This window comes from Rutidosis leptorrhynchoides, chromosome 8 (genome assembly GCF_046630445.1).
Source record: "Rutidosis leptorrhynchoides isolate AG116_Rl617_1_P2 chromosome 8, CSIRO_AGI_Rlap_v1, whole genome shotgun sequence".
Taxonomy (NCBI): Eukaryota; Viridiplantae; Streptophyta; class Magnoliopsida; order Asterales; family Asteraceae; genus Rutidosis; species Rutidosis leptorrhynchoides.
Window position 1 is genome coordinate 53,350,516 of NC_092340.1, and position 14,870 is coordinate 53,365,385.

Consider the following 14,870-nt stretch of genomic DNA (forward strand, 5'->3'; position numbering starts at 1 on the left):
TGCAAGGACGGCACCGCTCCGACGTTTTAATTTGTCTTTGAAGACCAAATCAATAATAACACTACCAAATTTGCGTACCGATAAGGCGATAATGAGACCCGCATAGGTTAGGGACAAAAACAATTGAAATAGCAGCAGGTTCGGTAGATATGTTCATCCTATGTCTATGTGTAGTGTGTGTGACCAAATGAGCCGTGGACCAGCACAACACTTTCAACACCCACTCTTTGACTTTTTTCTTCTCTCCAAAAGTTTTCGTTCAAATCTCTCTTTCAAAAAGTTTCAATGCGCTTCACAATTTTCCCATAATTAAAATTCACCAAAATTATCCAAAACCCCCCCTTTGATTTCATTCCAAACACTACAATCCATACATTTATACCTACTACTTGTTCAAGCTTAATTTTTTAGATACGAAATCTTTCCCGATCTATCATCTAATTCACTCTTAAAATTAGGGTTTTTTTTACTGTTTTATCTCTAGGGTTTCGAGTGATTCAATTTAGGTAATTTCTGGTCTGTAAGAGCAATTGGAGCTGTGAATTGAGAGATATATCGTATATGAGCTATCAAATTTCAGACTTTGGTCCTGATTGAGAAGTTAGGGCAAAGCTTCTGTGAAATTTTTGGGGTTTTTTAAGTTTAGGGTTTGTTTATGAAATTTTGAAGGAAGGATGTTTTATTCACAGTTTATATTAGCAAAAAAGGGTCCTTTAGGGACAATATGGATTGCAGCACATTTGGAGAGGAAGCTTCGTAAGAATCAGGTTGCAGATACTGATATTGGTGTCTCAGTAGGTAATATATATATCTACTGTGTTAGCTCTAATCTTTTGTTGAGTGAATTCTATTATCTTGATTGAGATACAATAATGATTTTTTATAACAGAGTACTTAATATGAAGCTTTATAATTTAATTTAATTTAATTTGAAGTTCTCTATTAATTGCTGACTATTTATATCTTTATTGACTGTGGCTTATTAATTAAGTTAATTAAATGGTTAAGTACTCTGTTAGGCAAGTGATTTTACATCTTGGTTTTAGCTAACATAACTTCCATGAGCTGAGCAGCGTATTCCTTTTGGTAACCCTAAGTTGCTGACTGAGACTGCAGAAAATAGTAATCATTATATGTCGCAATTTAGACGAACGAGGTTCATTTTCTAGGGTACTTAGTGAGTAACCAATAGTTTGAAGTTGTGTTTACTTGTTTAGTGACGTAGTCTCATAGGAATTAGGAAAGAGTTATGTATTTGGAAGACATAGAATGAGACAATAATCTTTTGATATTAGATGACCCGAATTATTCATCTAATTTATCATTTACAGATTGAAAGTTTAGATATTGTAAGAAACCTTATCAAATATACATATATTTGATTCATGCCCTTGATCACAAAATAATTTTATTTAGCTTTATCTTGTGAAAGTAGGATACTTTAATTTTAGAGCTAACAACTTACTGTTTACAAAGAATTAGACATATGAATCGTATAGGTTTTAGGTGGGTAACCAAATGGCGGTGAATAAATTTGAAGTTGACCTTAGTGATTTAGCATTATGCGAATGCCTCAATCTTTGCTATCACTTTACGCGGCACAAACAATATTTTTGTACCCTTTTTTAAGTTTACAGAACCTTAAGTGTTGCAGAATAGCTAGTAGCCTGCTTATCTTAAGCAAACCCTTAATCGAAGTCTACGCATTAAAACTGTGGAATTAACATGTCATGGAATACACCATCATATCTAAATTTGAAGTTGTATTACTAATGTCTTTAAATCATATGATTTGTGTATATTGAATCTATCAGTTTCCTGTTAAGTTGATCATGTCTATATCATGACTTGTTTGATAAATACTTGCCAAATATAAAATCTAAACACACTTGAAAAAAACAAAAAACAATGGTTGATTGTACTTATGTTTACAACAATTTAAACTGCCAATATATTATGTTTGGTTTTGACAGACTCGATCCTCTTTCCTGAGATGCCGATTGCACTCCGGTTGTCGAGCCATCTTTTGCTCGGTGTGGTTAGAATTTACTCAAGAAAAGTCAACTATCTTTTCGACGATTGCAGTGAGGCTTTGCTTAAAGTCAAACAAGCTTTTCGTTCCACCACTGTTGACTTGCCACCTGAAGAATCTACTGCTCCTTATCATTCAATCACACTGCCCGAAACTTTTGACCTAGATGACTTTGAGCTGCCAGATAGTGAGATTCTTCATGGGTTAGTTTATCAGTATCCAATCTATTTATATCAACGATATCCATGTAATTGATCTGCAATTATAAATGCTGACTCTGATTACAACAGTTTAAAAAGAAAATCTATCGTTCTTGGTGGTATGTTTTGCCAATTTGTACTGATTTTTTGTTGCTTGGTTTATATGTGTTGCAGTAATTATGTTGATCACCACATTAGTTCAAAGGAACAGATTACACTTCAAGATACTATGGATGGTGTGGTCTTTTCTACATCCAAATTTGGACTTGATGGTTTGTCTCTGTCCACTGTCACGCACACACGCACACACACACACACACACACATATTTCGTTTGCTTTTCCTTTTCATCTTTTATAATTATAACTTGTTTCTCGCTTACAGAGACCTTTGGTGATGGCGATGCATCTGGGTTGGACCTTGAAGAGGTAAATTTGGTACCAAAAGCTAACAACTTCTAGATTGAATTAACTTAAAAATCAGAACATTTCCCGTTTCATATTTAAATTTGTTTTTGGACTTCAAAAGTTTTCTATCTATGAAATCACTTGAATTACTTCTGCGTTTGATTTACGTAGTCGAATCAAATTTTTAAAAGAGTTCATATTTTGTTTACAAACTAAAAATGTACACTACATGAGTATGTTATTTTACAAACTACAAATGTACACTTCATGAGTATGTTATTTGCATGAGTATCTAAAATGTTTTTTAAAATTTTATCCAACCAGGAACTAATGGTTGAAAAGGCTGCAAATGTTGAACATGCTGCTGGTACATCGAATTTAGAGTATGGTGTTTCTCTCTCCAACTGTTAATAAATCATTTTGCGATTCACATGGTTTAATCTACTGATAAAAGGAGGTTTTGGTACCATGTTTATTTAATATGGTTCAAACTTGCTATTATCTTCGTCTTTGAGCAACTTGTGTAGAATCACCTCCCACAATATGAATTTATTTTTATTTTTATATTTTTTTAACTTCTATTCACCACCATGTTAGGTATTTCATGCAATGATTTAGAGCTACAAACTAACAAAATTTTACATTTTTCAAATTTCAGCGTTGATCCTCAAGCATCTGGTCATGCTAATGATCCTAATGACATCCTAAATCAGGTCCATTAAGGAACTTGCGATTGTCTGCATATTAAATCATAACCTAAAATTTAAACCCATATGTAAAATATTGTTTTGTGCTTCTCTTTTTATACCAGCCAATGGACGAGGATGATGGATACAACGAACCAGCTGAGTATGCGCATGCTCCATGTACTCCTGGATTGTGGGAAGAACCGAATCTATCAAACATTCAAGAAACTTCTGCATGTGATGATCATCAAGAACCAGAAAATCATACAATACCAGAATTTGCAGTGAAACAGAGCATCGAAAATGTTAAAGAACAAGTTGATAATCAATTCGAGTCGGACGAAAAATCACCACCACACGTTGTTGCAACCGAGCAGATGTTGATGGATGATCTTGGTTCAACGCCTTTTACAGAATCTGTTTTAGCTAACCATGTTAACTCCATATCTGAAACTGTTGATCCTGTGTCTAATGACCCTGAAAAAGTGGAAGATTTACTTAATAAACATGTTAGGGATGAGGAGCCTTTAGTTCAAATGGTTGAAGGTAATCATGAAAACTATGCAGAACATCAAGGTATGTTATACGATATTACTCATATGATCACGTTAAAAGCAAAATTGTAATATTCACGAGTCGGGACGAGTCAGTCGTTGGCTAACGTTGACTTTTAGTTATAAATAAATCAAACACATATATATTACACATAAATATATGAAAAAAACATAAATATTTCAAACATAGATATATGACAAAATTCGTCTTTAGAAAATATAAAGTTTTTGACCTAACTTTGACTTTGACCGACTCAAACCGAGGGTGTGTTTGATAAAACTGGATGATTAACCGCTGAATGGTTCATAATCTGAATGATTTAAAGGTTCTGAATGGTTAAGAGAGAATTCCAGCTTTGAATGGTTCAACACCAAGTGCTGAACCAAACTATTCAGCACCATTTGTCATTTAGCACCATTTGTCATTTAGAGGTCAATGATAGCAATCAACGCTGAACCATTCAATTAAGAGGTAAGCAAACACACCCTGACTCGGCTGATTCAGCCCGACCCGACTTTTTAGCATTGGTCGTGACTCGGCGTTTTTGGCTAGTCGAGATGGACTTGTCCCCAAACCGACGCATCGGCCGACTTTGCGGACTTTTACATTAGTGGTTAAAATAGTTCAGATTGTTTGTTGGATCTTTGTTAAAAAGTTTATTGATTGATGCTGCAGGGAATCAGGAGACTGCAAGTCAGTTGGATCGAGCCACTGAACCCATTTTAGAACCCAAGGACTCCACATTTCCGGTTCCGATGTCTCACGAGAGCGTGCCAAGTTCCGTCTTCCCGACTCTTAGACCATGTGTCACTCTCATGAACCATGAAACTAATGGTGAGAAACTTGTTGATTCTCCTGAACTATCTCATTTTACGTCCTTGCATTCACACTTTGATATCGAATATCTGTTTTTTTCAGTTGAAGGACCCCATGCAAATGAAGTATTGAATAATAACTTGCAAGAAATTCACCCTTCTGAACGTAGTCTGAATGATGAAGTTCAGTTAACATCTTCAATATCAGACAGACAGGTGGACAATGTAATCGAAAGTGCAGTTCAAATCGGTAACATTAACAGCAATACGTCTGACATGTTCCCCGTTCCCGAGAAACTGCTGTCTTTTTCACAAGGGCTTTCAGATGTACCCAAACACCTGCTATCCGAATCTACACCGGCTGCAAATGACGTGGCAATATCTGGGAAAAAACGCAGCTTCAGTGAAACTTCAATGAATGCTCAGAGTATAGATTTAAATGAATCTTGGGGCTTTTTCAACACAAATGTAACTGAACAACCACCTCAACAACCACCTGTTTTGAATGATGATGATTTGTTGTCTTCCATTTTAGGTATGCATAGGATTTCCTATACGTGGCAATTGAGACCCATAATCTCAAATTTGGGTCAGTTGGGTTAAGCTTTTGGGTCAATTGGGTCTTGAAAAGAAAGCCATGCAATGTAAACCCAAAACTGTAAAAAAAGGTACAATGAGTTTCCCTCCAACCTATTGGGTCCTATACAAAATATAAAGGAACATGTCCAATGGTATAAATTGATGAAGCTCAATAAATAGAGATAGGTCTAATGGGTCTTGTGAATAGGTAAAACGGGTCGAGTATAAAGATTATAACATGCTTCATTCTTTCAAACATATATGGAAGCATTCATGGTTATATCAATTATGTATTTATGTGTATTAAGTGAGGATTTTTTTTGGTGCAGTTGGTAGAAATACTTCATTATTAAAAATGAAGCCTACTCCGCCTGTATCTACAAAACGACGTCGAGCACCTAAGACTCCGAAGACAGGCGTTTCAAAAAGGAAGGTGGTTATGGATGATAACATGGTTTTGCATGGCGAGTAAGTCTCATTTGTTTTTTACTTGGACCTGTTCATAATAACCATGTTGAATGGTCAACTTATTTATATATTTTAAAACATTAATTGTTGTCTGAATTTCTCTTAAAAGCTTTGTTTATTTTAAACAGCACAATACGTCAACAATTAACGAACACCGATGACATACGGAGACTAAGAAAGAAAGCTCCTTGCACTCGTGCTGAAATTTCAATGCTTGAGAAAAACTTCTGGGAAGATGAACTATTTGGTGAACCCATTTGTACTGGTGAGTTGTGGGCAAAATTTGGTCACTTGTTTGCATTTCTTTGTATTTAATTGTCAAGTTTGAAAAAGGCGCGATACATGTTCGAGATGGTCGGGACCTTAAAAGGTCGAGACGGGGGGCTGAAACGGACGTTGACTTTTAAATATATAAATATCTATATTCATATACTACCTCCGTCCCAAATTAATAGTCATGTTTTGACTTTTCAAAGTCTTTATTTCTTAACTTTGACCTTAAATAACTTTTTTTTAAGTTTTATGATATTTGATAAAATTTATATGAATTAATTAAGTTTTATGTGTTTTCATTTGGTATAATCTTTATCAAATATTATATAACATAAAAAGTGATTTAAATGTTTCTACCATTTTCATGGCGTCTTTATTTTATTTTACTATTTTTTTTATTTTTACTATTTCTTATTTTTTACAAAAAAAAGTCCTACTTTTTGGCTGGAGGTCCACTCGGAAGCAATCTCTTTATCCGTCGAATAAAGAGAGGGACGACTTTCTCTATCTTTTCTGGGTGGAGAAATGACTTGTTTTTATTCTCGGGTAGGGGAATGATTGTCTACATCTCACCTCCCCATACACCACTCATGTGGTATTGGGTTTTGTTGTTGTTGTTGTTGTTGTATAAAAAGTGATTTAAAGTCAAAGTTAATAAATGAAGATTTTTGAAAAGTCTAAACACGACTATTAATTTGGGACGGAGGGAGTACATATTTTAAAGCCAAAAACTTTCCTTGACTAATTTGTCCCAATAATCGCTATCACCATTTATTACTGTACAAAATCAAACTAAAATATGACAATCTTGACTGATTTGACCGACTTTTCCGGACTTTGACCCAACCTTTGAGCGATGGTCACCAAATTGTACTTTATCACTTTTGACCGAGACATGCTAGTCACCAAACCGCCGCAATGGCACGAGATGGTGTCGTTTGCAACCATGTTCATAGTGCATTTGTCATATCTTTCCATTTAGAAAAATATAACATTTTGATTGCTCGAGGTTCTTGACTCACAAAGTTAAAATGTCTTGTTTTTTAAACAGGGGTGTCATTCAGATTGGCTTCTTTGCACAATCAGACGTATGATTTGAGTAATATCGTTGTCTCCCCGTTAGAAGGTGGACCCGACCCAAAATTAATTTCCCATAGTGATGAAAAGGACGTTGAAGTGGAAGTGGAGACACAAAACACGGGTGTCTCGGTTGGTCCATATGTTCCTAACGAAATCGGAATTGAAGACAAGGATGTTGCCGAAACTCAACCTATCGAGCTTCCTTTGGTGACTGACAACACATCAAATTTAGAATATTATGGTAATCAAAATCAAAATCAAAATCAAACACCGATGGATACAGCCGAAGTTGTGGCTGAACCGTTCAGTTCAGAACACCCGCAGACAACTCCAATGGATGTTGATCCAAAAAGCTTCTCAGACATTGTAATGCCTATCGAGGCTGAATCACCAAGTTATAATCATAATGACATGTCAGCAGCAGCAATCGGTGAGATTGAAAACACCAATCAGATGGATGCTTTCTTGCAAACGGATGCACACAGGGATATAAATATAAATAACAATAACAATATTGATAGTAGCATGGCTGCTGATGTAATCGCTGATGATGTCATCGTTGGAAAAGTATCAGAAGAAAAGCATGAAAATGAAATCAGGATAAATGAGGAGGTTGTAAACGAAGGTGCACCTTTAGATCAAAGTACTGATTTCAATGCTCAGAACATGATCTACAACGGTATATTTGGTGAAGATTTTGTAACTTCTGGAGTATACGATTCTGACGCCAATGCGGTTACACGTGACGCATCGTTGGACGAAAGAGAGAATTTAGGTCAACATGTTACGTTCGAAATGACTGAAATGAATGTTGAAGATACCCCTGCAAATAACAGGCTTGATGATGAGGTATGTCCATTCACTTTATAATAAATCGATTATGTTGTCCGATGCTTATGCATGCATGATGTTATTCTTTTGGTCAAAATACTCAAGAATTGCTTTTCAACAAAATAAAATAAAATATAAAATAAAAATTATATTTTTTTGTTGTTGAAGAATTACCTACTGAAGATTTCTAATTTGCTTTCTTGGTGCAGGAGTTCAATCATTCTGCAGTTGAAAACGATACAGGTCTCAATTCTTAGTTTTCTTTACGTCTGATTTCAGTGTATTTCGTTACATTGTGGAATTAAATTGAATAACAACTTCCCTTTTTCAGATTTTTTGAATTTTGATGATGTCGATGATGACGGGGGTGATGCTGGTGGGGATTATGGACCTGATGTGGAAACAACACGGGTTATAGACAACAGTGGATGGTCTTCCCGTACAAAGTATGTATATATTTTACAATTTCGATCCATAAGATTTTCAATATTATAGTTATGGTCATTACACTTGTCACATTTTGAATTTGTTGTAGAGCGGTTACAAAATATCTCCAAATTATGTTTGATAAAGAAGCTGAACGCGGAAGGAATATGCTTTCTGTGAACAACCTTCTAATCGGCAAAACACGAAAAGAGGCATCGAGGATGTTCTTCGAGACACTCGTATGCTTACAGCTTACTAATTACTCCACTAATTACTATAATTCTCAAGCACATAAAGCTGATTATTAGATTATCATCTTGTTTATGTTCTATGCATTTTGCAGGTTCTTAAGACAAAGGATTACATCCATGTTGAGCAGGCGGATCCGTATGAAAACATAAACGTGTTTCCTCGTGCAAAGCTTTTGAAGTCGGACTTTTAATTACACATTACTAATCTCGCACCATTGCGAAATAAACGAGCTGCTTGGAGCTGGATTATTGTTCTTACTTAGATATCTGTTGTTTGTTTTATGTTGTTTGTGGTAGCTTATTAAGTAAATTAGTTATGTTGGTAGTTATATAACAACCATGGACTCAAGTAGATTTTGTAGCATTTGTAATGACTCTTATAGAGCGTATGATGTTTTATGGATTAGATTTATTTGTATATACGTATATAGAGTTGATCAATGCTAATTTATGAGATATTATTATTGTGTCATTTACTTGTGTTTGTCATTTGTTAACCTTTGCGGTTTGCCACTTGCTTAGTGTTGTTTTGAAACTTATGGATACAAACATTTGTTAACTTTGTGTTTGCCATTCTTATTTAGAGTATAAACAAAATACAATATTTTATTGACTTATTTTTTATTATTATTGTTAATTGTTATACAAAGCTTGATATTTTGTATAAACAAATTTATTTCAATCATAAATTAAAATTAAAATCTTTTGATACAAATGATTTTAATTGTCATGTTTCCAAAATCATGATTCATGATAAAAAGTTAAAGCTAAAGGGTTTTGACCTAAAAAGCTTTCAAATCTCATGAAACACATAGCTAAAGTTAAATGGTTTTGACCTAAAAAGCTACTATTCACTTTGATAGCTTTTTGACCTAAAAAGTTATGAAAGTAAATATGATGCTATTGTACATATAAGGTTATATGACAAATACCACAAATTTTCACGATTTTGATGTTTTTCTTGTAATTAAACTTTATTACAACTATTTTACGACATTTGATATGATTAGATATTGATTTGAAGCAATGAAATTAGAATTAGTTCATGTCTTGCATGAGTAGTTCTCAAACACTATTAACATCCGACTGTTTGCGTGGAATCAAATGTCATATATATATAACGAAATTTGTGAAAAGAACTCATGACATAATATGATTTTTTTGTTTGTTGCAGATTCAATAACTTATTTCAAACCTTATTTTAGGAAAACAACATCAAAATCATGATAATTTATAGTGTTTGTCGTACTCCACTTTTGTGAGATTGAGTTTTGTTGTTGTAGTTACAAAACCATGTTCATTTTTTCCATAAACAATATATAAGATATAGTAAAGAATCGAAATAGAAATTTTTATTGAAGATAACAAGTAAACGGGAGCCCGCTTCGCTGGGCCTGAGCCTGGGCCACACTTCTTTTTTGTTATTAAAATGGAATGGGGATCGTGATATATGGTATGGATCTATACGGTCATAATTCATAAATATCTCAAAAAGGAGATGTAGCCACCTGTGTGTGACCAAAATAGCCTCGAGATCTCAGTATTGACCTTTTTCTTTCATCACTCTCTTCCTGGTAGTTTAAGGTTTTTGAGTTCTAGACTTACTACATGGCAAAAATCAGATAAAAAAAGTGTTGACAGGCCCAGGATTTGAACCTGGGTCTTTTGGTCGATAAACGCGCATGGGAGCCATCCAGCTAATATTCAATATCTGTATTAAAGGCAAGTATATCTTTTTATTCGCTAAAAAAGCTGGAAAAAACAAAAAGTGGGAAAACAAAGTGTGAACAGATGTAAAGATGGAGGGTTGTAGTTGAAGAAAATGAAAATAAGTTTGAAGTGAAAAATAACATTTTTTTGTCTTCTTTTGTTTTCTAATTGAATCTATGTATAATAAGAGAACTATTATATTGAAATCAAATATTATTTTTTTATAATGTTATTTTACAAAAAAAATCTTAGTGACACAATCCTTGTCACGTATCATTCTGTGTGGGTTAATTTGTGTCAAGTGTCACTCAATGGCTATGTATAAGTATGCGTGACAACATACTGAACTTAAATGTGTGTCTACTTGTTAGTCTTCGTGACACAGACCGATCCACAACGACTCACACGTAGAACGTATTAAAAAAATACTTTTACAAAAAAGTTTTTTAAACATTAAGGTCAGTATGTTTATATAGTTGTTTCGTCTTTAAATAGTTCTCTCTAAATCTCACCCATAAAATTTATAAATAAAAATAAATAAAAAATTAAATGATTAAAACTCGATATATGTTAGACCACTCTTATTCATGACACCCGTCATAGAACCACATTGCTGTCACATCAGCGACACCTCAGCAACTTCTTCCTTTCACTTTACCAACCACATTCACTAACATCAACCACACCAACCACATTGACCCTACATATATATTTTATTATTATTATTATTATTATTATTATTATTATTATTATTATTATTATTATTATTATTATTATTATTATTATTTAAATTATTTAAAAAAATGTAAAAGTATCCCGAGACACCATCTCTCTCACTTCATCTCTTTTATCTTCTACCATCTCTCTCATTTCATATACAGAGACACCATCTCTCTCATGTGATTACCCGAGATTTTACCTTCTATGGGGAACCAATGTTACCTTCTATGGGGAACCAATGTGCTCGTTTATAGAAGGTTTTTTTCGTTTTAAAAAAAAGAATACATTACCAATTAACATAAATAAAATTAAATAAATACACAAATGAAATAAATAAACCAGCGTGAAACAAAATGTCGTTGCAGAGCATAATATGAGACGGTGGTTCAACGGCGGCCATAACCGCACCCCGTAGCATTGGCGCCAAAGCTACGGCGGGGCAACGACGGCCCATCGACGCTACCGCCGTGAATGGTCTTAGTACGTATATATAACTGTAACCCTTCCCCAAAATAATTATCTCCCCAAAGCTCCTCCCTCTCTCTTTTTACCTCCGTCTCTATATTTGTTATTCTCTTTTTCTGTTTGTTTTGTTTCGACTCATAAACGCTGTGAGTCGTAGCAGAGACTCGCCAGTCTTCGATTAAATGCCGACTTGGTTTATGAGGTGCAACTTTTATTCTGTATATTTTTATTTCATTTCGCATTAATTTGTTAATTATATATGTTTAATTAATAAATTCGGTTTCTTATGAATTTTCTCCCGTTTATTTAGGGTTTCAGATCTGTTATTTGTATTTTTTGTGATTCAAATTGTTTTAAAGACTAAATCATTGATATTTTGTTGTTTCTAGCTGGAAATGGAACGTTAGGGTTACGTAGATTCTCGTGTGTGTATCTATGTGTGTATATGTTTTGATATTGTAAGATTCGAGGCTACTGATTAATTTATTGAAACATAGGATCCAGGAGATGATATTGCCAACATCAAATTTACTTCTTTCACCATATTTTGATGTTTATTTCCCAGAATACCCTTTAATAAATTATTATAAAAAGTTTTACAAGTTTTGTGTAAGACATTCATTAAGGGTAGTTTAGATAATTTTGGTGGAAGAAGTAAATTTAATGTTGGCAATATCATCTCCCGCTATTATTGATTTACGCTGTTAATTTGTATATATGTTATTGCGTTCTTGATTTCTTCCTGTGGATCTTGTCTAATACTTGGTTTTGATTTTCTGCAGCTCGAAGGAGAAGCACACTCTAGGGTAAGTTTTGAGGCTTTACTATACATATGCGTTCGTTTAATTTTATGTTTGTTTTTTCCACATGGATTATTGTCAAAGTCGTAAAACTTGCGATTCGAGGAAACTTCAGGTTTTTGAGGAGTTCTTTCTCGGCGACTTGGGAGAACTCGGATGTTGACTTTTTAATATACACATGTTTCAATATACATATAAGTATCAATATTAGACTTCTAAAATCATATAAATTATGTTTTCAAATAACAACGATAAATGACACTGGTTAAGATTCACCCAACATCGTTTTTTGTTTTTTAATGAGTATAACACCCAAAGTATTGTATTATAAGATATATTGTTTTGTTTTACTATATTTCTATATTTTTAATATTTACTTTGTATTATATTACTTTACTATTAAAATCAAAATATCTAAACTTAGTAGACCATGACATGACATACCCTTTACAGCTGTAACACTATTTGTAGTGGTAAGTGGCATTTCTTACTCGTGTTTCTTGCTTTTTGCACTTTTTTGGTGACTATGACATGATTCTTTTTTGGGTGGAGTAGGGTGTTGGTTTTGGTTGATTTTAGTGGAATTCTGATGTGACATTTTATTTTTATTTTTTCTATTTTACTACTCGTAATTTGTTATATATTATTTATTTAATAAAAATGCAAAATAAAAAATTACACATATTTTAAACTAAATAAAAACACATTTAATTAACACCATTACTAATAAAAAAATACATAATTAAAAATCTTAAAAAAAGAAAATTACATTATTTAAATTCATAAAATAAAGATGTACAAACATAAACTACTCCTACTCATTCGGGAAGTTGTAATATTCCATCTTGCAACGAACATATTATTTTAGATTTTGAAGACGTACCACGTCTTCCGGGTCTTCCATTGTGACCGATGATCTCCCCCAACAAATTAATATGTGTTAGCGCACTTTGCATATTAACATACTCATTGAAATTGTCAAGTACATCCACATTTTTTGTTGCCACATTAGTCCTGTGGTACATAAAGTCTTTTGTGCTTAGAGTTTGAATAGGTCTCTGAAGCGGTAGCGGTGTACCCTGTTCAGCTTCTGCGGATTCAAGTTTCATAAAATCACTTAGAGTTGGAATATGTTCAGGGATCACCAATAATTCCACATTTCTCAGTGATTCATCGCAATCGCTATCTACCAGAAGTTTTTCAATTTGAAATAAATTTGGTTCTTTAACAATGTCTAGCTCACTTGGAGTCTTCATCAACCAACCTTACTTTACCATCATCGTTTATATCATTTAACTTTTCACATCTTCTATAATTTCGCTTCATAACTAATGCGGTTTTCTAGTTGTGTATGACTTTATCATATGAACCTTTTTAAATAATTTTTCATGTTGAAGTTGGATCATCGAACAAACTTCTAATCTTACTATGTATCCATGACATTTTCATAGATTCGTTAGATTTACAGATATAATCTGAAAAGCATTAGATATCTTTTTAAGTTGCTCAGTTGTGTGGTCAAGACGAGTGCCTGCTAAAGTATACAAGGCATCTCCGAAACTTTTATAGGAATAATCGAGATCACATAAAGATGTATATTCAACCCCATAGGACAATTCTTTCATATGCACCGCCCCTGCATGTTTTTTGAGCCAATTTCGATCATGACGGAGACTCAGACAAAAATATCTTGCTTGATTCCCAAACCCTTGTAGATAAACATCACTGGCTTTAATATAAACTTTACAATTAAGATATCTGGTTACCTTCATGAAAATAGACTGTGATATAACCTTCGTTTTTGTAGGCTTGGTATCTTCGTAGAAACTCCCTAGTTAACCCTCCTCACCAACCTTACGAATTTCATTTATCTCTCCTCGCCTTTAAAAACATTTCGTATCGTTCCCTAGACCAAAACTTCACTCACGAAGCCAAATTGTTTGAAAAAACTTTGGAAGATTAGTTGCTGCAACTTGGCTTTGTAAGTGAAGCTTTGGTTCAGGGGAACGATACAAGACGTTTTTAAAGCCGTGTAGAGCAGAAATAAAATGAAATTCGTAAGGTTGGTGAAAGAGTGTTAACTAGAAAGTTGCTACAAAGATACCGAGCCTTCAAAAACGAAGGTTATATTACAGTTTATTTTCATGAAGGTAACAAATATTTTAATTGTAAAGAACTTATATTAAAGCCAGTGATATTTATCTACAAGGGTTTAATAAGTGAAGCATGATATTTTATAAGTGAAGCATGATATTTATCTACAAGGGTTTAATAAGTGAAGCATGATATTTTATCTGTCAGGGTCTTCGTCATGATCGAAATTTTGACTCAAAAAATATGCAGGGGCGGTGCATATGAAAGAATTGCTCTATAGGGTTGACTTTTACATCTTTATGTGATCTCGATTATTCCAATAAAAGTTTCAGATGTACTGTGTATACTTTAGAAGGCGCTCGTCTTGACCACACAGCTGAGCAATTTAAAAAGACCTCTAATGTTTTTCACATTATATCTGTAGTGCTAAATGAAGCAATGAGAATGTCATGAATACAAAGTAAGGTTAGAAATTTGTT

General features: G+C 33.6%; 2 protein-coding genes across 3 annotated transcripts in view; both read left to right on the forward strand.

Moving 5' to 3' along the window:
• Nucleotides 1-373: 373 nt before the first annotated feature.
• On the forward strand, nucleotides 374-9,065 carry LOC139863094 (sister chromatid cohesion 1 protein 4-like). 2 transcript variants are annotated; one of them, XM_071851737.1, is made up of 16 exons: nucleotides 374-798; nucleotides 1,974-2,235; nucleotides 2,407-2,504; nucleotides 2,616-2,659; nucleotides 2,963-3,021; nucleotides 3,297-3,351; nucleotides 3,450-3,870; nucleotides 4,555-4,713; nucleotides 4,798-5,229; nucleotides 5,603-5,741; nucleotides 5,870-6,006; nucleotides 7,066-7,943; nucleotides 8,135-8,168; nucleotides 8,257-8,371; nucleotides 8,461-8,590; nucleotides 8,695-9,065. In XM_071851737.1, exons 1-16 carry the CDS (start codon nucleotides 675-677, stop codon nucleotides 8,791-8,793), a joined length of 3,186 nt encoding a protein of 1,061 aa, XP_071707838.1. In that variant the 5' UTR covers nucleotides 374-674; the 3' UTR covers nucleotides 8,794-9,065. The 2 variants fall into 2 exon arrangements, with proteins under 2 accessions (XP_071707838.1, XP_071707837.1); XM_071851736.1 differs by having other exon boundaries at nucleotides 375-798; nucleotides 3,450-3,900.
• A 2,551-nt stretch (nucleotides 9,066-11,616) lies between these two features.
• Nucleotides 11,617-14,870, forward strand: part of LOC139861452 (uncharacterized) — a 69,019-nt gene continuing 65,765 nt past the window's right edge. The window contains exon 1 of the mRNA XM_071849842.1: nucleotides 11,617-11,699. Coding sequence (XP_071705943.1) covers nucleotides 11,680-11,699 — 20 coding nt within the window. The 5' untranslated portion in view covers nucleotides 11,617-11,679. The remainder of the gene's footprint in view (nucleotides 11,700-14,870) is intronic.